Consider the following 21721-nt stretch of genomic DNA (forward strand, 5'->3'; position numbering starts at 1 on the left):
ACCATCTCATCACACACACAAGACCATGAGGCTTGGGAAATTCAGGATGTACTGTGTGACTCTGAGCAAATAACTTAACCTCTCTGAACCTCAGCTGTGAAATGGAGATAACACCATCTAGCTCAAGGGATTTTTGAGAAGATTAAATCAGACAGCCAGGTGTCAAGTGTCCACACAGTGTCTGGGTCCAGAGCTGTCAGCCCCTCCTCAAACCCCTCCCACTTGCCCTGCTGGCTCTAGGTGGGCACATTATTGGTGACAGCCTCATGGCTTAGATGCCTTTCATTATGTACTGTGCTCCTAAAACATCTTTCCTTGCCTACTTGGTGTTTTGAAGAATGCTTTTTACCAGAAAAAGTTAAACTTTGCTGGTCTTTCTTTCCCAGTTTTTTTCTTACTTGTCAAGTAAGAATATTAAATTCAAAAAAGCCACTACGCTCTACTCTTGCCTGCCGCCACCATAATTTCATAAAGAAGGGACAACTTAACACCAAAAAAGGAGGGCATGATATCAGAATACAGAATGTTCTGTCTTAAGAAATGACAGTAAGCAACTTGACACTGACACTCACACACACACACACACACACACACACACCCCGACAGACACACTAACACACACAGGACCCTGATAGTTTACACACAGTTTCAGCAGACTGAACCGTATGTACTGACATGCAATAAACACAAGGTATGTCATTGCCTAGCTGGGAAACAGAACAAACGAAGCCCTCAAACATCACCTAGTATTTTCCACCATCGGGAATTTAATTCAAGGCCTCAGAAAGCATCTACTCTGTCAGGTGCTGCACTGGGCCCTGAGGGGGATGCAGAAGTGAGTAAGCCACAGTCCCAGTCAGCAGAAAGCAGAGAGGGGAGAAGGGCAGGAAGACCAACAGCGGGTAGCAGAAGACAGGACCCACCCTGCACTGTGAGCAACAGGCTGTGTGCCTGCAGAGGGAACTTTGGGGTGAATCTAGAAACACAAGAAAGATGTTGAGAAATAGAGATGAGACCAGTATTTCCCGCTGAAGGATGTGAGGAGACTGGTCTTGGAAGTGTGATGGCGTGGCATGCACAGGGAATGGCATGGCAGCCCAGGGTGTGCAGAGGATGGATGACAAATAGGAAAAGAAAGGCAGGGCCTGGGTCTTACAGTGCCCTGAATGCCAAGCTCAAGAGTTTGAGTTTTGTACTGCTGTCAATCAGGTGCCACTGCTGGTTCTTGCTGTGGCTATCAAGAGCTCGCATTTACTGAGTGCTTACTAGGTGCCTTGCTCATTTGACCCTCCTAAGCTCCCTATGATGCAGTACTATGATCACTCTGTCTTACAGATGAGGAACTGAGGCTTAGGAAGGTGATGTGGTTTGCCCTGAAGGAGCTGGGATTTGCACCCAGGTCTGCCTGATTCCAAAGCCCAGGTTCGTAACATGCCGGCAGGAGAGACTTATGCTTTAGAAAGGTGATTCTGATTGCTGTGGGAGGGACAGATTTAGGGTTGGGGAGAATCAGAGGCAGAGAAAAGCACTGGAAACTATTACTGCAGCTTGAATCAAAGGCCACAAGGGCCTGAAGTGGGGCGGCTGCAGTGGGAATAAAAGCACAGAAGGTGCAATATTCTGGAAAGAGAATGGAGAGAATGCTGTGGCTGTAGGGTGACGAAGAAGGAGATGGCAGGATGCTGCTGTGCTTTCCAGCTGAGTGATCTGGAAGAAACTGAGACCATTAAGGGAGATTTAGACACTGGAGAGAAAGAAGGGTTCGTTAAGCTTTTGAAATAAGGAAAAATATAATATTTCAAAGCTCCTTTTCTCACAACCCAAGAGGAGTGATTGCCAAAAGAGAATGACCTCCACATCATTTGTTTAGTCTTTATCTTGAATTCATATTTTTGATGTCAAGTTTCCTGAGCGAGTTTGGGGGGGACACAACCTTCAGAGTTGGCTTTAGTAAAAATGAGAAAATGGTAAAAATGTGGGCCCTCCAGTCCTCCTTTCAGCCCGTGATAAATGAATTTTCCTTAGGGGGCTAGCAGGGGGCAGTGGACATCCCAAGTAGCAGAAAGAACTGCAACAGGGGTCTTCTGAAGACATGTTTGAACACAAAGGGGTGGCTCCCATGGAGGAATTCCAGGCATAGTGGAAAAGCCTTTTACCTGTTCAAGTTGCACAGAATACATATGGCGCCACACCCTCTCCCCTGCCGAATGCTGCTCCTGAGAGACTCCTTTAGGAGGGAAGAGAAGAAGGAAGAAGCCAGCCAGCCCAGAGTTAATGTGGGTCCATTCTGTGCCTGTATGACTCCAGGCTTCTCATTGTTTCATTAACCCTCACAACAACCTGACATGGTTGATGTTTTAATTCCAGCTTTAGAGATGAAGAAACCATGGCTCAGTGAAGAAGATAAAGAACTGGGATTTGAGCCAGAGACTTTGGTCCCCATAGCCCATGCTCCTTCCCACCTGTCACACCACCTCCTCCATGCCCATAATTCCTGGACCCAATAGACTGTAGGAAGGAATGGTGAAACAGAATCGGAATGAATAATCCTATCAGTGAACAACGGATCAGCAAGAGAAGGGCCTAATACTGGGAACCCACAGGTCGTTTTGCAGCCTCTACCAACTGACATCAATCCGAATGAGTGTGTTGATTTGGCACACCACAGACGGAGCCACACAATAGAGCTTGAGATCTCCTGAGCGACAAGCTCTTGTTCTGAGCCTTACTGCGTCCACCTGGGGTTGAGCTGCCAAGGACAATCAGAGTGGAAAAGAATGTGGTCTATAAGAAAATCTGCTCTAAATGTGATCCAGACTTTACAGTCCACTCCTAACTTTTCTGTCCCATATTACAGATGCTGTCTTGGCTTTATGAAATGCTTCTATCAAACTACCAGAGTAAGCAAGCAAATTTGTCCAAATGCTCTGATTTCATGTATTTTTTCCCTTTTCAAAAGTAAGAAAAAGAAACTCCATATGTCCTCCTAAATAGTTGACAGAAATCTGCTAGAAAAATTCATGAAACAGAAGGCGCTCCGGTGATGTCTCCACAACCCGTCAAAATACATTCTCCACGAACAGACTCACGTCCCTGAAGACTGACTTGATGAAAGAGGGTGGCAAAGAACTGTGGAAAGAAAGTGAGCATGAACCTAATAAATCAGCGTATCTAATAAACTGAAACAATGAAACATGACAGAGATTAGAGAACTGACCTCTAGGAATGTTTGGGTTCTTAAATCATCTAGGTTTTGGTGGTCAAGGCCTTTTATGAAAGAAATAAGATTTTCTTTTTTTGATGGCGATTATAAAAATGAATTTTAAAAAGTGTGCTATTTGTAGTTTAGTTCCAGAATTAAACCCGCTGGTCTGTATGTTTCCCTGAGGTCATTTTCATTCCCTTCCTGGGTGGAGTCCCTGTTGTTTGATGTAGGCCATCTGAGCAAGGCCACTTCAGGACCTGGCCAAGGTGAGAGAGGAGGGGGACACTGGGGCCATTACCTTTGACCAATCCTGTGTAGAACAGGCAGCACTTCCTTTCTCGGCAGAGGAGGTGATCACGGTCATCAGTCTTTTTTGTTTTTTATACTTGTATCCTTGCTGATCCTCAGAAAAACAGCTCCTGATACTCACTGGAAACATCTCCCCACCACTGGCGTAACCAGGACGCCACCAGAGCATGCACTCAGCCCTAAAGAAGCCTGATGAGACAGAAAACCACCTCCCACATTCACTTGGAAAGGAGGTGGCACATGGCAGCCAGGGTGATCTTGATAAACGTAAGGTCCTCCTTGCTACTTCTCTGCTGAAAGCTTTCCAGGTGCTTCCTACCTTGCCCAGAATAAGAACCCAAGTTCTCTGTGTGGTCGACACAGCTCTGCTTGCTCTGACCCCTGACCTTTCTCACCTCTCCCATCACTCTCCTCTTGCCCACATTGTTCCAGCCACCCTGGCTCTTTAATCTGTTCCTTGAGCTTACACAGTCACTTCCAACTCAAGGTCTGCCTGTGTTCCTCTGCCTGGTAAGCCCGTCCTTTCAATCTTTGCCTGACTTCTTCCTTCTAGTCCTTCAGATTTCAGTCCAAAAGACATTTGGTCAGAAAGGACTACACCATCCAGGACTCATCCTCCTCCCAACTTCCTCCCATCACTGCCCCATCAAGGCACTTATCTGACATCTTCCCCTTTATGTGTTTGATGTTTGCCAGGTGACTCCTTCAATAGAAGGTAAATCCCATGAGGGCGGGGAACTTTCCTCTTTTATCCCAACTGTATTTCAGCTCTTAGAATAGTTCAACAATTAATCCAGAAGTACAAGAATATTTGTTGAATAAATGGTGAGTAAACAGAGATTCAACCTCCAGAGCCTGTGCCACCACCTCTCAGAAGGAAAGCTGGCATGTCTTTCTTTATTGTCTCCTGGACGCATTGCTGGGCCTACAACCAGGAAGCTCCGTCATTCCTTCTCCTTCCCCTCTCGCCGTGTCCCCTGCTCCCCCAAAGAACTAGTGAGCGTTTGTCCCAACACCATTTATTAAGAGTGGATCTCTTCCCAACCAGGGGTGAGAGGTGGGAGGGAATCACAAGATAAATTGTGAATTAAATTTTACTGTATTCTAGGCTGTACTTCCAGACTATTTCATTGCAATCTTGTGTCAATATCTCACAAATTTAATTACTGTGCCCTTAAAGCATAATGTAATATCTTAATAGATAGGTCCTCTTTTATTTTTTTCTAAACATTTCTAAACTATTCTTGACTTTTTTTTATATCAGAGGACTTTTTGAATCCTTTTGAAAAAGTTACGAAATGTCTGGTTCAGATTTTGATTTGAATTATATTAAGCTTCCACCCAATTTTGGAAGAATTCATCTTTACACTGTTTTCCTACTAGCAAACTGCTAGCTTTTTTTGGCGATCTGCAGTTTTCTTGTTAAGTTTCACATTTTTTGCTCCTATTATGGGTGGAATTAACATTTTATCCCCCCACCCTCCAATCTGGTTTGAAATTCATCTGCAAATTTTAGTCCATTGCAAATAACGGTGAAATTAGAAACCCTGAAATGAAGAATTCTATTGTAAATCCCAGAACCACTTGAGCTGTGCTGTGTAATTATGCCAAATGATGTGGATTTAGGAATAGACCTGCTACTAGAACAGAATTGACTTGCATTCTGCATTTATTTGCATTCAAGGTTGCTGTATTCTTTTGCAGGCTCTTTACATCTCAGGTAAATGTTTGTGATCTCTGACCTAATCCAGGCCTTTACTGCTGCCTGGGCCTCCTTTCTATTTCTCCACACTTTTTCTTTCCTGTTCTATGCAATAACTTATTTCCAACCCTTTCCACAATCTTGAATCTCCAATTCTACTCTCCTCGTACTTTCAGAAGAAAAATTTGCCTTCTAGTTCAGAGAGTTCACCCTCTCTCTTGTATCTGGACCACTCCGTCTTTGCTATTCCAATACTGAGGCCCTATCTGTTCTCTGGACCTCATCTCCTTTGTTTCCCTGAGTCCCTCACTGTTGGACATTTAGGTTGTTTCCAATGTTTCTCTACAATAAAAATACAACACTTGATGAACTGCATTGTGATATACCCTTGGCTGCTTGTCCAGTTTTCCTTGTGTACGTGATTGAAAGAACAATTGCTGGAGCAAAGGCTACGCACACTTCGATTGCTCTGAGTTACCAAGTTACCAGTGTGCTAATAAATATGTGCTCCCACTATTTTGTGTGCATGAGACTGCCTGTTTCTCTGAATTCTTACCAGCATCAATTATTGCTCTTCTTAATCATCCAATTTGTTAGGCAAAGTGGCATTTCATAATATCAGTTTGCATTTTTATTGCTTGTCTGAACAAATGATGAACTTTGCCCTGTTCATGGCTGTTTTCCCAGCGCCTCAATGTGCATTTGTTGAATGGAAAAAGTGAAAAGTGAATGTGCAAACCACATGCCAAATTCTGGGCTAGGTGTTGTATTGAATACAGTTGAAATACGATTGGAGTTTAATATTTTTTCATATGCTTATTGGTCATTTATAGTCTTTTTTTTTTTTTGGTGAATTGCTTGCTTATGTGCATTGCCCTTTTATGTATTTGTGATTATGAGGATATTAGTTCTTTGCCCATTGTATATTTAAGTAACATATCTTCCCAATTATTGTTTGCCTTTTATTGTTGTTTTTAATTAACATGTCTTTTTCCCCCCAGCTTTGTTAGGATACAATTGACATATAGCATTGTGTAAGTTTAAGGTGTATAATTTGATGATTGGATATATTTATATATTGTGAAATGATTACCACAAGAGGTCTAGTTAATACCTTAATCACCTCACATAATTACTTTTTTTTTGTGGTGAGAATGTTTAAGATCTACTCTCTCAGTAACTTTCAAGTATATAATACAATATTGTTAACTACAGTCACCAGGCTGTACATCGGATCCCCTTTGACCAACATCTCCCCATCTCCAGCCGCTGGTAACTACCATTCTACTCTACGTTTCTTTGAGTTCAGCTTTATTAGATTCCATACATAAATGAGATCATACAGTATTTGTCTTTGTCTGACTTATTTCACTTAGCATAATACCCTCAAGGTCCATCTATGTTGTCACAAATTGCAGAATTTTCTATTTCTCATGGCTGAATAATATTCCACTGTACATATATACACACTACATTTTCTTTATCCATTCACCCATTGATGGATGCTTAGGTTGCTTCCATATCTTGGCTACTGTGAATAATGCTGCAGTGAACATGGGAGTGCAGATATCTCTTTGAGATCCTGATTTCATTTCCTTTGGATATTCAGTCATGTACCACATAATGATGTTTTGGTCAACAACGGACCACATATGTGACAGCGGTCCCATAAGATTAGTACCATATAGCCTAGCTGTGTAGTAGGCTATAGCATCTAACTTCATGTAAGTCACTCTATGATGTTTGCACAATGATGAAATTGCCTAATGACACATTTCTCAGAACATATCCCTGTTGTTAAGTGACACATGACTGTATACCCAGAAGTGAGATAACTGGATCATATGGTATTTCTATTTTTAATTTTTTGAGGAACATTCATACTGTTTTCCATAGTGGCTGTACCAATTTACATTCCCATCAACTGTGCACAAGGGTTCCCTTTTCTCCACACCCTCACCCACCCACACTTCTCTCTTGTCTTTTTGAGAATGGCCATTCTAACAAGTGTGAGGTGATAGCTCATTGTGGTTTTGATTTGCATTTCCCTGATGATTAGTGAAGTTGGGCATCTTTCACGTACCTGCTGGCCATTTGTATGCCTTTGGAGCAATGTCTATTCAGGTCTTCTGCCCATTTTTGAGTTGGATTGTTTTCTTTTTCACTACTGAGTTGTATGAGTTCCTTATATATTTTGGGTATTAACCTCTTATCACATATGTGGTTTGCAAATATTTTTTCCTGTTCTGTAGGTTGCCTTTTCATTTCGTTGATTGTTTCTTTCGCTGTGCAGAAGCTTTTTAGTTTGATGTAGTCCTCCCACTCATTTGTTTTTTTTTTGCTTTTGTTGCATATGCTTTTGTTGTCATATGCAGAAAATTATTGCCAAGACCAATATCAAGGAGGTTTTTCCCTAGGTTTTCTTCTAGAAGTTTTATGGTTTCAAGTCTTGTGTTTAAGTCTTTAATCCATTTCAAGTTAATTTTTGTGAGTGGTGTAAGATGGGGGTCTAATTTCATCCTTCTGCAGGTGGAATCTCTGACCCAGTTAATGGATCTGAGTCCCTTTGGTACATTCCAGGCCCTGGAGCTGCTCAACTCTTTGGCAGCGTCCCGCACAGGTGGAGAAGCCAGCACTTACTTATATGCTCTCACCTTCTCTCTTCCCCACTGGGAGAAATCATGGGCCAAGAAAGGCCCTCTTGGCACTGAGCTGTGCAGTCTTGAGGGAGGGGTGATGTGGGTAAAGTCAAACTGTTACTCTTACCCTCTCCAATGTGTCCAGTCTCAGATTGTTTTTCGCTCCAACAGTGTGCTGGAACTTCTCCTCTGGCTTCCTATACTTCCACAAAGGCTCTCTCAGATGTGGGTAATTGTCAAAGTCAGTGTTCTCCAGGGGCTCCTAGGCCATACCTGAGAGGGGCTGGAGCCTGTGGATGGGCCACTTCAGGGTCCACAGCTTGGACCAAGGTTTGAATGCCTACTACCTGATGCACGCGTGGCTAGAGTCCCCCTGGGTCCCTTGGCATATGGTGCTGGATCCCAGAGCTCTCACAAAGGCACTTTTGTCTGTGGATGGATGCCGCATTGTTGTTGAGAGGGGGATACAAGGAAGGGACATTTTATTCGGCCATCTTGCTAATGTCACTCTTCTGTGAGTTCTTAATTTTATGCAGCATATATTTTAATCCTTTAAGGTTTCTGGGCTTTGTTATCCCAATGTTATAAAACACTCACCTATAATTTATTCTATCAATTGCATATTTTCTTTTATCTAACATTTTAAACTCCTACCCATTGAGAATTCATTCTTATATTTGGTGTGATGGATCCAATTAATTTTTTAAATCAAATGATTACCAGCTTGCACTGGATGATCTGTTAAATAATCTATCCTTTCTCCAGTGATATTAAATGCACTGATATCATGTCACAGTACATATATATGTTTCTGTATTTTCCTACTGTGTTTTATGAATCTGTCTACCTATTCCAGTGCTAGCACCACTGGTATTATTAGGGTTGAAATTTTCTTATCTATTAGTACTTTTATTACCTTCTTCAATTTTCTTGGCTATGTCTTACGCATTTATCCTTCCAGATGAACTTCAGAAAAATTTTGTCAAGTTTCAAAAAAAAATCCCATTAAGATGATTGGAATTCTTTTAAATTTTTGCATTAGTTTAAGGAAACTGACATCTATAAAAGTATGAAATTTTCCCATCCAGGCACAGGATATGTTTTTACACTTATTCAGTCTTTCTTTACGTCTCTTGGCAAAGTTAGTTAATTTTATTCATATGGGTTTTACACATTTCTAGTTAAGTTATTCAAGGCCATTTTGTGAATGTATATAAATGTGTACGTGTGTATGTATCATATACAGTAAAATTCTTTTAATTACATAGAGTAAAATTTACCCTTAAACGCATACAGTTCTATGAGTTTTGACAAATGCAGGCTGTTGTGTAACAAAACCAAATTAAGATACAGAATATTTCCAGCACACTAAAAATTTCCCTCGTATGTCTTTATATTAAACTTCCACCTATGCCATCCTCTTGTAACCATTAATATGTTTCCTGTCCCTATAGTTTTGCCTTTTCCAGAATGTCATATAGATGGACAATATGTAAACTTTTGAGTCTGTCTTTTTTTCACTCAGCATAATGCTTTTGAGATTAATCTATGTTGTTACATGTAAAAGTGCTTTGTTCCTTTTTATTGCTGAGTAGTGCATTGTATGGATGTACCACAGTTTGTCTGTTCACACATTGATGGACATTTGGGTTTTTTCCAGCTTTTGGTGATTGTGAACAGAGCTATTATAAACATTCCCAATCCCCCTTTTTTTTTTTCTTTTTTTTAAATATGGACTCAGGTCTTCATTTCTCTTGGGTGGACACCTGGGAGTGGGATGGCTGGGCGTTGCATGCCAAGTTCATGTTCAGCACTGCATACACTTTGGTTGCTATTGTAATTAGGGTTTTCCTTTGCATTTCATGAGAGTTTTTTGCTGGTATATGGGAAACCTTTGCTTATGTATTACTCTTTTGTGGTAGGCCACCCTGCCAAACACACTATTTCCAATAATCTTTTCCATTGATTTTATTATTTTAATTCAGAAGTCAGAAAGCCAGTAATACATCATTATAATTTAGTTTTCTGCTATCCATTATGAGTAACTTTTATTTCTTATCTTACTGCATCGGTGAGAATTTCAGAACAATGTGGAACGATGAAAGTAATAAAAGCCATCTTTGACTTCTTCCCATCCTTAATGGGAATTTTTAAACTTAGAGTAAAAGGATGGGCTTCAGGGGGTCTGTGAACCCTCCAATTCCATCCAAATAATTTTCATTCTTTACACTTTTATGGAGAGAGGGTTCATAGCTTTCATCAAATTCCTGAAGAGGTCTGCAACCTTCGAAAGGCTAGTAGCCATTGCTATTGAGATTTTATCTTCCTATTTTATTAGAAACTGTTGCTTAACTTTATCAGCTGTTGTTTTGGAATTCATTTTTCATTCAATATTTATGAAGTTCCTAGTATATGTCAAACATCAATCTGGGAACTTAATATGAATCATGTTTTCCCTCTATTAACCTGTAAATACAATGAAAAATGTTAATAGGCATCCTAAAATTGACATCACATTCCTAGACTAAATCCTACTTGACCACTGTAAATTATTATTTTAATACGTAGTAGTTGGAAACAATTTGCTACCACATTGAGAATTTTTGAATGTTTATTAGCCAGTGAGTTAATATGTAAGTTTTTGGTGTTTTGTGATTTTGGGGTCAGATTCAGACTAAGGTTTTAAATAAATAAAATAAACTTGGGTATTTTCAATTTTTCAATGCTCAAGAACAGTTTAAATAGTATGGGAGTGATTAGTACAATGCACACTTGATGGATTTTATTGCTTCTTTCTGACGGAAAATTCTTTGACCACTTTTGCAATTTCTTCCATGACTGTACAAGTTTTAAAACTCTTCTAGAGTCAGTTTTGCTCATTTATTTCTTTGGAAATAGTCAATATTTTAAAAATTATTACAAATAAATTATTCACCTGTAATTTAAAATCAATCTTAAAGCCACACATATTTATTATTTTTCAAACGTATGTACATGCTATTTTAATGAAGAAAATGCACATTTATGTAAAAGCATTTACATTCATAACTCATTGTCATGTACTTATTTAATCAAAAGTAAAATACTATGATGTTCAAGGTGTTTTTGATATTTACAATGAGTTCTCAGGCAGAAAAAAACTCTCTAGGGTTTCACTGTGGTGCTTTGATATGGATGTTATTCATCAGAATTATCTTTCTATTCCATTGAGAGGTTTTTTTTAAAAAAAATTCTAACATGTGTTGAATGTTTCCAAAGGCCATTTTGGCATCACTTGAGATTATCATGTGCTTTTATAAAGTAATACTTACTAAATAATTTATTATAACAGTGAGGTTTCCTGCTATTAACCTCATTTTTGCATTCTTAGAATAAATATATTAGTTGTGGCATGTGATTTTCTTAACATTGCAAAATTTAGTTTGCTAGCATTTCATTTAGGATTTTGGTATTTGTTTTTGTAGGGTATATATTTCTTTCTCTCTTTTGTTTTTATATTCTCTCTACTCAAAAATGTTTTCTGAGAGCATGATCCTGCATATTCTGCAGAGCTGCAGACACACAGCATTTTCTTTGCCTTCTCTTCCCTCTCACCTCCTGTGATCCCATCTCTTCAGCGCATCTTACTTTTGGGCTTTTGTGGGGCGAGAACTCTGAATCGGTGCCTTGTTTTCTAGACCTTTCACCTTACAACCTTCTAGAGGAACCCTGCCTTTCTCTCTTCAAACCACATCTTTCCTATGTCCCATTCTCCTGCTGTGGCTGAGGCAACCAGGAAAAAACCTGTTTTTCCTGGCCTTTCCGGTAACAGGTGCATTTTACAGAGGCTTCAAGAAATCTTTGCACCGGAGTTCTGGACAATCTCTCTCTAGTTCTCAGTTCATCCTCCTAGAGAGGAAGATGTTCTGCTGAAGGCCCAGTGATCCAGGAGAGCACCTGGAACTCTGTCTTCCCAGCCTGGCAAGCCCCTCCCTGCACACACACAGAACACAGTTGTGGGAATGAGTGATGCCAATGACAACATGAGTGGCATGAAACCTCCTCACCTGTTCAAGCACTGTGGATAAGAGCTGTAACTCTAAGTGGACAGCTAATGCTTGTCTTTTTTCCTAGGGCAGTAGTTAAATAGAAAGTTAGAAAAGAGGTGTTAATTCCTCAACAGGCATAAGGCCTGATGAGATCAACGCTGCTTGTAAGATATAAGTCAATATCTAACACTATATTCAGTTTAACACCAAGTGAAGATGAAGACACTCTTCTCAAATAAAATGCTACCTGGGATGAAAGACAATGAATCCTCATGTGAATGGTGACTTACTTCACAAGAGTGAGACACGAGTGCACAACAATACTTGATTTTATGTTAACACTGTGACAGCAACAACAATTTTTCACAAGTGCATTAAACTTCAGAAACCCAAAGCTCTGGGTTTTCTCAGACAACAGCCAGTAAATCTGTCTCCTTGACTGTTGACCAGGCTTTTGTTTCCATGTAGCTGATGTTAGTAAACGAGGAGCAGCCATGAGAAGATGCACAGATTAGTCTCTTGTTTGAGAAGAAAGATATTTATTAGTTTAGAGAAGTCTTAGTACTTTGATGAGAATTATTCCATGAAAGTATAAATATGGGAGATGTCTGTTGGTCTGTGACTCCCTTGTGAACATAAAGCACAATGATTCAGATACTTGTGATAAAAATTAATAAACAAAGAGACTTTAAATAAAAATGCTTTTAGGACATTGGATGTATAAATTTGACAACGTGAGAATTCACCAAGATGTCACATAGGACATCTTTTGTCACATAAACAGTGTCATAAGTGACACTTATATCAGGAAACAAAAACCTATTTAATCCACTAACCATGGATTAAATCCATCTAGATCTATGGGATTTTGGAGACAGAAGGGTCCTTGGGGATCACTACTCCAAGCCTGGAAAGATTAGGGGGTTTGTGGGAGAATTAGCCCTTGAATATAGTCTCTAAACTCAGGCCAGGAATTCTTGGTCCTTCTTTGCATCCCTCTTTCAGGAAAGCAGCACCTGAATACCTAGAGGCACATGGTTCTAAGAACCATTTCAGTTAGGACTCTCTTCCAGAATCATTGGCATGGCCACTGCCCAGTGGTACAGGAGAAGCAAGTGCTCATTCCTGGCCTCTGAGGATTCCACGGTTTGGAAGGCTGACCACCAAGGATTGATGGAAGCAAGCTGACTTTAAGAAAAACATGACCCTTTGGGAATCCAGTTCCCAGGAGGTTTCTAGGCTGGTCCCAAGCTCTACAAGCTCATTCTTCAGCTAGCTAAAATTCAGATGGCAGTGGCCATCCTTGCATCATCAGTGGGTGCCTCACACCCAGCCAAAGTGAGCCAACTGTTAGGCCAAGTGTACCTACAGCAAAGGGCTGGCTCTAGTCAAGAAAGCAAGTTTCTAAAATGGTTCTTCTGCTGCTGGACAGGATTCTGAAGCCCTGATTCTTAGAAAGGTTGTCATACTAAGGACACTGAACTGCCACTGATGTCACTATGTCTATGGCAATATGCACATTCCTCTGCTTTGGCTCCCGGAGAGCAGGGCCAGTGGTGAAGGCAGGAGAGACAGTGAAGTCTGGAAAAAGCTCTCTGTCTGTGTACGAGAAGGTCTTCTTGGTAAGCAGAGGGAATTAGAACCGATTAGGCATCTGGATTCCCTCACTGCTTAGTCACAACACTAAGGTGAGTATTTGTGAATTGGGGACTTGACATTTTCTCCTATTTGGCTGCTGTCTTGGTCTGATTTCCCCTGGAAGCAGACCCTGAGACAAGGATTTGAGTGCAGGTCGTTTATTTGGGAGGTGATCCCAGGAAATAGCAGTAGAGAAGTGGGGAAGTGAGGCAGGGAAGGGAAAGGAGTCAATGAAGACTGCCTTATCAAGCTGAATATCACTGTGGGTGCCTAGAGCTCAATCTGCTGCGGAACTTGGGAAGTCAGTGTGCAGCTCATGCCCCATAGTCACCACCCCAAGGGGAGAAATGGAGCTGGAGTATTTACACTCTTCCCATCAGTCATTGGTTAGTGCTCCTCGGCAGTGTTATTTCTCTCACTTCTAGCCAGTCTTCTGCACAGGAAGAGGAGCTCATGCTGCCTCTGGAGCCCTCAGGAAGTTGGACTTTGGGCCAGTGTGCAGTACCATGATAAAGAGATAAGGGTGAGCACTCACAGTTTCCGGAAGAGTTAATTAGCCCAGATCCATTCCCAACCATGGTGTGTGTGTGTGTGTGTGTGTGTGGGGTGGGGGGTGTGTGTGCGTGCGCACTATACAAACTGTGCTTGGATTACAGAGGAAGTCACAGTTATTCTGATCCTGAAGATGGGAACTTGGGAGGTTCCAATGGAGTGTTTTTCCTATTACATTCTGCATAGCATGACAAAACACCAAACGTGGTTACAGACCTATAGCTTGACACTGCAGGTGTTGACTGGAAACAGGCACTAAGTTGTTCCTCCAGTTCTAGCAGATGGATGTTATTTCATGACAGTGAAGTTTATTTTACATGAGGTTGTTAAAGTGGATACGAAAATTAATATTGGCTGGGCTCCTGATATGTGCTAACCCTGTGCTACATAATTTAATCCTCGCAACTCTATAAGGGGGTATGATTATCCCCATTTTACAGATGAGGGCAAGATGTGTTTATCCAATCAACAATAAAGACCTGGACTGGGTCCTAGGCATCAAATTAAAAACAAGACAGACACAGGCTTGTTAACATGCTGGGAGCAAGTTCAGGACTGCAGGGCAGTGCCTGGTGCCTGAATGTAGAAAGGACTGAAGGGGCCAAGAAAGGCCTGGAGGGACAGGGAGAATAGTTACGAGGAGAGGTATAGTAACCAGGCAAGAAAGGACATTGGCTTGCTGTAAGTAGTGGCAGTGTGTTAAGACATTAACCAAAGTCCAGAGTTTGCAAATTGCATGACTGTATTTCAAATTCAGTCTAACCTTGAAGCCGATCTCTATACCATTCTGCTTCTAAATAATACTCAATATATAAACCTGTATTTCTGCTTTCCTTTAACTCCATCAAGTAGCCCATGCGTGATTTGGAAAAATACATGATCGTTTTTGTTTGCTGTATGGATTTTACATAAGCAAGTGATATATGGTTGATATTTAATTCACTGATTCATAGTAGGCTGAGGGAAAGACAAACTTTGAGAAATGGACACATTTGGGAGTCTGAATAAAAGCAACTCTCCTAATTCTCCACTCAGCAAGGGCAGGAGGCCGGATGGGGGCTTGGCCAAGTGCCTAGAAGTCTCCCTCAGTGGCCCCTCCTTTCCCTGTTCACATTCTGCCCCGGAAAGCACAGTGCAGATTGGTGCCTGTGGTTCCAGAAGCGAGGCCTGCAAGCCGATGAGGGGTGGGAGTGGATGACTCATCACAGCCTGGCATGCCACTGGTACAGCATGAGCTTTTGGAGCCTTGGGACCATCAGGCAGCAAAGCCAGTAGGCCCCAGAGCTACTATAAGAAATAATGTGATATTCTTCAGTTACCATCTGGCTCTCAGCTCTAGCAGACAAATGTGACTATAATGGGGCCTCAGGTCAAGTAGCAGAGGATCAGAGCCATTACCATTGAGGAAGCAATGGGTTAGGGCCCACATCCCAGGGAGGAGTTGCCTGTGAAGGCCACGCTCCACTCTCCAACCCACGGACACGTCAGGGGAAAGGTGTGTGCACTGTCCACAGGCAGAGGACTCGGCAGATTGATGAGTGAGGCCTCGATGGTTATGGAAGGTAGGATGGGAATGAAATGAGTGAAAGGCAGAGCCTGAAGCATTGAAGCTTCAGGGGCTTAGCCATGGAGGACAGTCCCTCCTTCCCTTTGGGCCTGCTCTTGATCACCTGGGGTCATCCCCAGGTTGGCCTGGTTCCTCTATTGTGCCCAGCTTGACTGCTGAGCAGATGAAGGGGGCTCATTCACCCATACACATGGATTATCAGCAACTTGTTAGCTTCTCTAGGATACTCTCAGAATAGGGAAAAAACTGATCAGAGGTGCAAAGAAATCTAGATGTTACCAGACAAGATCTTATCTGGGTTACAGAAGAGGCAGCTTGTTGTAAAGGAAGGAGCCTATGATTTGAGGCCAAGTAGGTTTGTGAACTTGCTCTGAAACTTACTAGCTGTGGGCCTTGGATAAGTTCCTTCAAGACTCAGCCTCAGTTTCCTCATCTGCAAAAAGGGGCTGCATCTACCTCAAAGAGTTATTATATGAACTAACATATGCAGAGCACCAGACACAGGAGACCCTCAGCAAACGTTAGCTTCTTCCCCTTCCATCGGAGGCAGCAGGGAACTCCCATCTCTAAAGTGGCCAAGTCTAGCATGAACGTGCTTGGACAGCTGAAGAGGGACCCCAGGCACATGCTGGAGGACGTGGGCAGAGCACTGACTGGGGGGCCAGGGGTCTGGGGTCCCTTTCTGCAGGGGTTGGGTCTGGGTCTGTCTTCTGTGGTTTTCAGACAATGTCCGTTGGAACTCAAGGGCTGGTTTAGGGCGAGCGGAAGAGGGGCTGTGGCTGAAGACAAGTGGCTGGCACTGCAGGAACCCTAAGAGCAGCAGTGCTTTTATCTGTTTAAAACACTGGGATTCCATGTAAGGCTTATGGGAAAAAGGATCCTGAGGCAGAGACAAACAAACCAAAAATCTGAAAACGACAGAGGTAAATGGTCCAGAGGCCGCTTTTAACACAAAGACTTTACACTATGGAGTGACGCTTCATCATTGACTGAAAGAGAGATGGCTAGGTGATCTCAATCCACAGGCAAAATTCCTCAGGGAGAGAGGACACGAAACAACACTGCTCTTCACCAAGGAGAGAGATCATGGGCACTAAATTATAGACTCGAAACTGAAGGTCTGTCTTGACAAAGGACAGTTAGCGGAAGGAGACAGGAGGTCCTGGGAGACTTCACAGGACACAAGACGCTGTTCTCCTGATTGAACTTCTCAGCCTTAACCAAGAAGGGTTCTCTTGGGCTCTTTCAAGCGCACAGGGATGTGGATTTCACAGAGAGCCCTTTGGGGGCCCAGCACACCTCTGGGCAAATACAAAACCTCCCCCACTCCAGCTGCAGGAACCAAGCTGTCTGCAGGTAGTTTCAGGGCCCTTACCTTCTTCAGCTCTTCCTGCACGCTCTGGCTGTTGTCTTCAGACGACAGACTTTCCTTCTGGTTCTCAGACTCTGTCTTGGGCTCGGACTCCTGATCTTCCCCTGAAGAAGTCTCCTTCTCGCTCATTTTCATTGCTAACTCGTACAGCCTGTTTCTCTGTTTCTCCTCCGTGGTGTCTGTGCCGGTCCGGGGGTGCTGAGACTCACTGCTGATGTCAGTCTCCGATAAATCACCCGACACCTAAGTGAAAGCCAGAACCATGAGCTGAGGACTCCTTTGCTCCAGGCATGCTGCTTGTTGTTCCCAATAACCCCTGAGTAAAGGACAGTCCAGGAAAATAAAGCTCTCTTACTTGATCTGCTTTCTCCATAGATTGGCTTTGACCTTTTACTTTTATTTTCTCAAACACCTGCATCTTAATGCTTTGTGAAAGGTTCAGGCAGGTGAGCATCTGTACTCAGAAAAATGTTTGAATTCATTCAGTGTTTTTCATTCACAAAATACTTACTGAGCGCGCACTATGGGCAGCACTGTGCTGGTGCTGATGATGCAAGGATGAGCAAACCTAGTCAGTAGCAGCCGGGCTGGCCTCCTAGTGGAGGAGAGATACTAAAACCTTACACACTAACTGTCACGGGGCGGTGGGGGGGGGGGGGGGGTGGTTAGGGATGGGCTGGGACTGGGGGGAGGCTCTGACAGCCCATTAAGGGGAACTGGATGGGAGGGGCTGGAAGTAAGGGAAAGCTTCCTTGTGGAAGTGATGTTTGAGTCAAGACTCAGTGTAGCAGTTAACCCGGCTAAAAGGGAGAGACACAAGAACAGTATTCTAGGCAAAAGGCAAAGATTTTGAGAGGGTGCAAAATCCTTGCACATATGTAAGGACTATCGGGTGACATTCTGCTGATAATTACAGTTCCAGCTTAATAATTACATCTCTGGCTCCTACTATCCATTTGGTGAATATCACCTAAGCTCCCTCTATGAGCAGAGCCCTGACCAGGCCTGGGGAACTCCAGGAATACATGGAGATTGGGATTCTCACTCTATTCTTGGCCTTGGAATCTCGGCATACCATGAGCTCCATTAGACCCAATTTTAGTTTTTGAGTTTCCTCTTTGAATTGTTCTATTTATAAGGCTTGATGTTTCATGGATTTTATTCTTTCTTGAACGGCTTCTAAGGAACAAAGAGAAAATTTACTTATTTTTTAAATAAAATCAACCTCATTCTATTTTGCAACTACTATATGGGTTCATTGGCCCCTCTTACAAATCTAAAATACATTAAGGGATCTTTGTGATCTTATTTTTCCAAACTTTTGAAATAGTTTGCTATTTCATCATCCTAAGAATTATTTTTCATCGTTACTCATCAATTATTCCCAATTATGCTAAAAGAGACTAAAATAATAAAAGAGAAGAATGGAATTGCCTAGAAGGATGATTCAATAGTGAAATGTCATAATCATTTTGAGTTTGCTTTTAGCTTTCATTGCATACAGTTGAGAATTAAAAATTTTTCATAATGGCAAGGAGAAGAAAACTGACAGAGAACAACATTTCACAATTATTAGATGACTCAGATCATGAGCTCAAAGAGAAGGACAGCAGCTCTCTAGACTAACAATGATGGTGAAGTTGATTGTATAAGTAAAATCTCAGACTAAGAGCCTTCAGATAATGGTGTCCTAGGTGAATTTTCTCAAACTCAAGAATCGATGAGTAAACAATGTATTTATAAGGACAAAAGAATATATGATATTTTCATTCAGTTAGTCATTTAACAGGAAGGGCTTCATCACACAACATTTTGCAACAAGAATCTGGACCATTCTGCTTTGCCAAAAAGATATGAGAGAGATTCTTTCATTCTTTTTCATGTTTGTGCATCAAATTTGCTTGATACAGTTTGTAACTGGACAAATGCTAAAGGTAGCTCTCTATATAAAGGTGACTAGAAGGAAACCGATGACAGAAACGAAAAAAAGCCACCACTGGATTGATAAAAGAAAACGGGTCCATTGGGAATGACTATTTTTTTCTGGGCCTGAGCAAGAAGCAATGAGGGCCCCAGGAGAGGGACTGGCGCTCCCAATGTCCTTGAGAAGGAGGAATTCCTTTGTCTAGGGATATGGGAAGAATGACCTCTGAGCGGATTCTTCAAAGATGAGGAAAATTTTATTTTATTTATTCATTTATTTTTTGAAGATTAGCCCTGAGCTAACTGCTGCCAATCCTCCTCTTTCCACTCAGGAAGACTGGCCCTGAGCTAACATCTGTGCCCATCTTCCTCTACTTTATATGTGGGACACCTACCACAGCATGGCGTGCCAAGCGGTGCCATGTCCACACCCGGGATCTGAACCAGCAAACCCCGGGCTGCCAAAGAGGAACGTGCAAACTTAACTGCTGCACCACCAGGCCTGCCCCGAGGAAAATTTTAATATGTAGACATGAGTTCAGGTATTCTTGATGAGGAAGCGGCAGGACCAATAAGACCTGCGGTGCACGAAACTGCTTGCTGTAGAGGAGTAAGGCTTAGAAATCGAAAGAGCGGGGAGCTTGAAAGGATGGAGAAAACAGGCCTAGGTCAGACTTCAGAGGGCTAAGAAGCAGCTAAGGAACTGAGCTTTATCTATCAAGTACTTTTGCTGCTACTCTTGCGGTATGCACTGCATTAGCCAGGAAGTCAGCAGCTGGCTACAAACTCACACCTGGTAACCTTCTCTTACCATCTCACTCAATAGATTTAACACATTGAATTATCAATTCATCTGAACTCCAGTTTCCTTTTCTTTAGCTTTGGCCTGTCTATTTATTTACCACATGAGAATTGAGGAAGCGTTAGTCAATGCTGATTCAGTCTCCATTCAGCAAACATGTATTGAGTATCTACCATGGGCTGGGCTCTGTGCTGGCCACTGGAGCTCAAAGGTGAGAGCGACACCCTTCCTGCTCTGGTAGAGTTCACGGTGTGGTGGAGAGAGGAACGTCTAGCCAGACAGCTGTAACACACCGGGGTACAACGTACACAAATGTGAGGGTTTGATGAGACTCAGAGAAAGAGCCGTCACATGGTTGGTTGAAGTAAAGGTTGTCAGGGAAGGGAAATTGGAATAGTTGATACCTGAGCAGTATCTTAAAGAATGGAATCCCAAAGATTATCAGGATATACCTCAAGTTATATTTGAGCATTGAAAATTGTATTAATTCTAAATGATGGCACTAGAGTTCAATAAAGACTCTGTAATCACATCCACAGGGATCTGACACCTAGGAGACATGATACCATGAACATGGATGGAAGCATCGTTATCAAAAGCCACCAGAGCTTCCAAAACAACTTAGTAATATTTGTCCATGGAAAATTTATCAAGTAAATTAACAAATATTTATATCTCCAAAGAAAAATCGGTGTGTTCAACCTGCAAAGGGTTAAGCAATCCCTGCCTGTGTTATAAACTTACACATTTTCCCCGTGTCCTGATTTTAATGTCAGTCTCCAAGACAACTGGAACAGTAAATGCTAAGTTGGGGGTCTTAGCTAACACAGGTTCTGTGGATGGGCTTCTGTAGGCTCCTGATATTGTTTGCAAACTTTGGTTTACATGAACACTTTTCTAGGGAGAGGGTTACTGACTTTCATTAGATTTTCACAGGGGCTCCATGCCCCCAAAGGGCTAAGAAACGTTAATAAGAGTAAATAATCTACTTCCTACTAAGACACCAGCAGACAGGTACATGCCACTTGGATAGGGAATGGGAAACTTCCAGTTGAATTCACAGGAAGGGGGAGAAGGGAGGTTGGAGTTCAGAGTCTATTGGGAAACTGGACTCAGCATTTAGAGATGAGGATGCTGCTGAATCTTCAGCCTGAAGACTATGCTCTTCTACTTCAATAGGACATCGGGTCTCAAAACAACTTCACCCAAACACCAATTAAACCCAGTGTGTTGGACAATGACTCAGATTACCGAGAAGGTTATGAAGTCAGCAGAGAATTCATTTTGTGACTTGAAAAAAAATCATGAAATATAATTCCTTATGGGCAAGCTGGATAACTATCAGCAATACATGTATCTGGGCATCAAACATTTTAAGTAATCTGTTGAAAATCAGAATTGCCTGCCCACTGTCCACTGTCCACTGTCTTTAGCTCCCCACCTTACAGATTGGCATTTGTATGTATAATGGGACAGTATTTTGAAAACAAGAAAGTAATGTTTTTCATTTCCTACTAAAATCTTCATTTTCTTAGGCTAAGCATAAGCACTCTGCCCTAGGGAAGGACACTGTGGATCGGAACCCAAAGAGCATTGATCAGCTCACTCTACGACCTCTTTAGCGTGGTAACAGTCTAGGAAGTCAGATTTTGTGGAAAGAGTTTCTTCAGACTAAAGCTCCCCATTCAAAAGCTGGATGTAGCTTGGTCCTCAGTTGGGATCCAGGGAGAAGGAGCCTCAGAGGTCGCCTGTAGCCTCTGACCCCTTCGCCCCCAATAATATGGGGCAACTCAATCAAAGTCCAATCAGGCCCCGATGAAAGGCTCCAGAGGGAGGGGTTAGGGGTCTCCAGGTCTCCCAGGGTCCTGCGTGACACAGAGAGCATCCAGAAGTAGGCTCATGGAAGACCGCTGAAGGTGCTGGAAGGTGAGCTTACCAGGGGCTCTCTATGATGGGAATGAAATAGCTGTCCTGCAGCTGGACA

General features: G+C 42.2%; 1 protein-coding gene across 10 annotated transcripts in view; it reads right to left on the minus strand.

Annotated features, from left to right (window-relative positions):
- MYRIP (myosin VIIA and Rab interacting protein) overlaps positions 1-21721 on the minus strand; it is a 347529-nt gene that overhangs the window by 23747 nt on the left and 302061 nt on the right. For all 10 annotated transcript variants that reach the window (XM_070237962.1, XM_070237958.1, XM_070237959.1 and 7 more), the window contains one exon: positions 17016-17255. In XM_070237962.1, the coding sequence (XP_070094063.1) occupies positions 17016-17255 (240 nt within the window). The remainder of the gene's footprint in view (positions 1-17015; positions 17256-21721) is intronic.

This window comes from Equus caballus, chromosome 16, assembly GCF_041296265.1.
Source record: "Equus caballus isolate H_3958 breed thoroughbred chromosome 16, TB-T2T, whole genome shotgun sequence".
Classification (NCBI taxonomy): domain Eukaryota; kingdom Metazoa; phylum Chordata; class Mammalia; order Perissodactyla; family Equidae; genus Equus; species Equus caballus.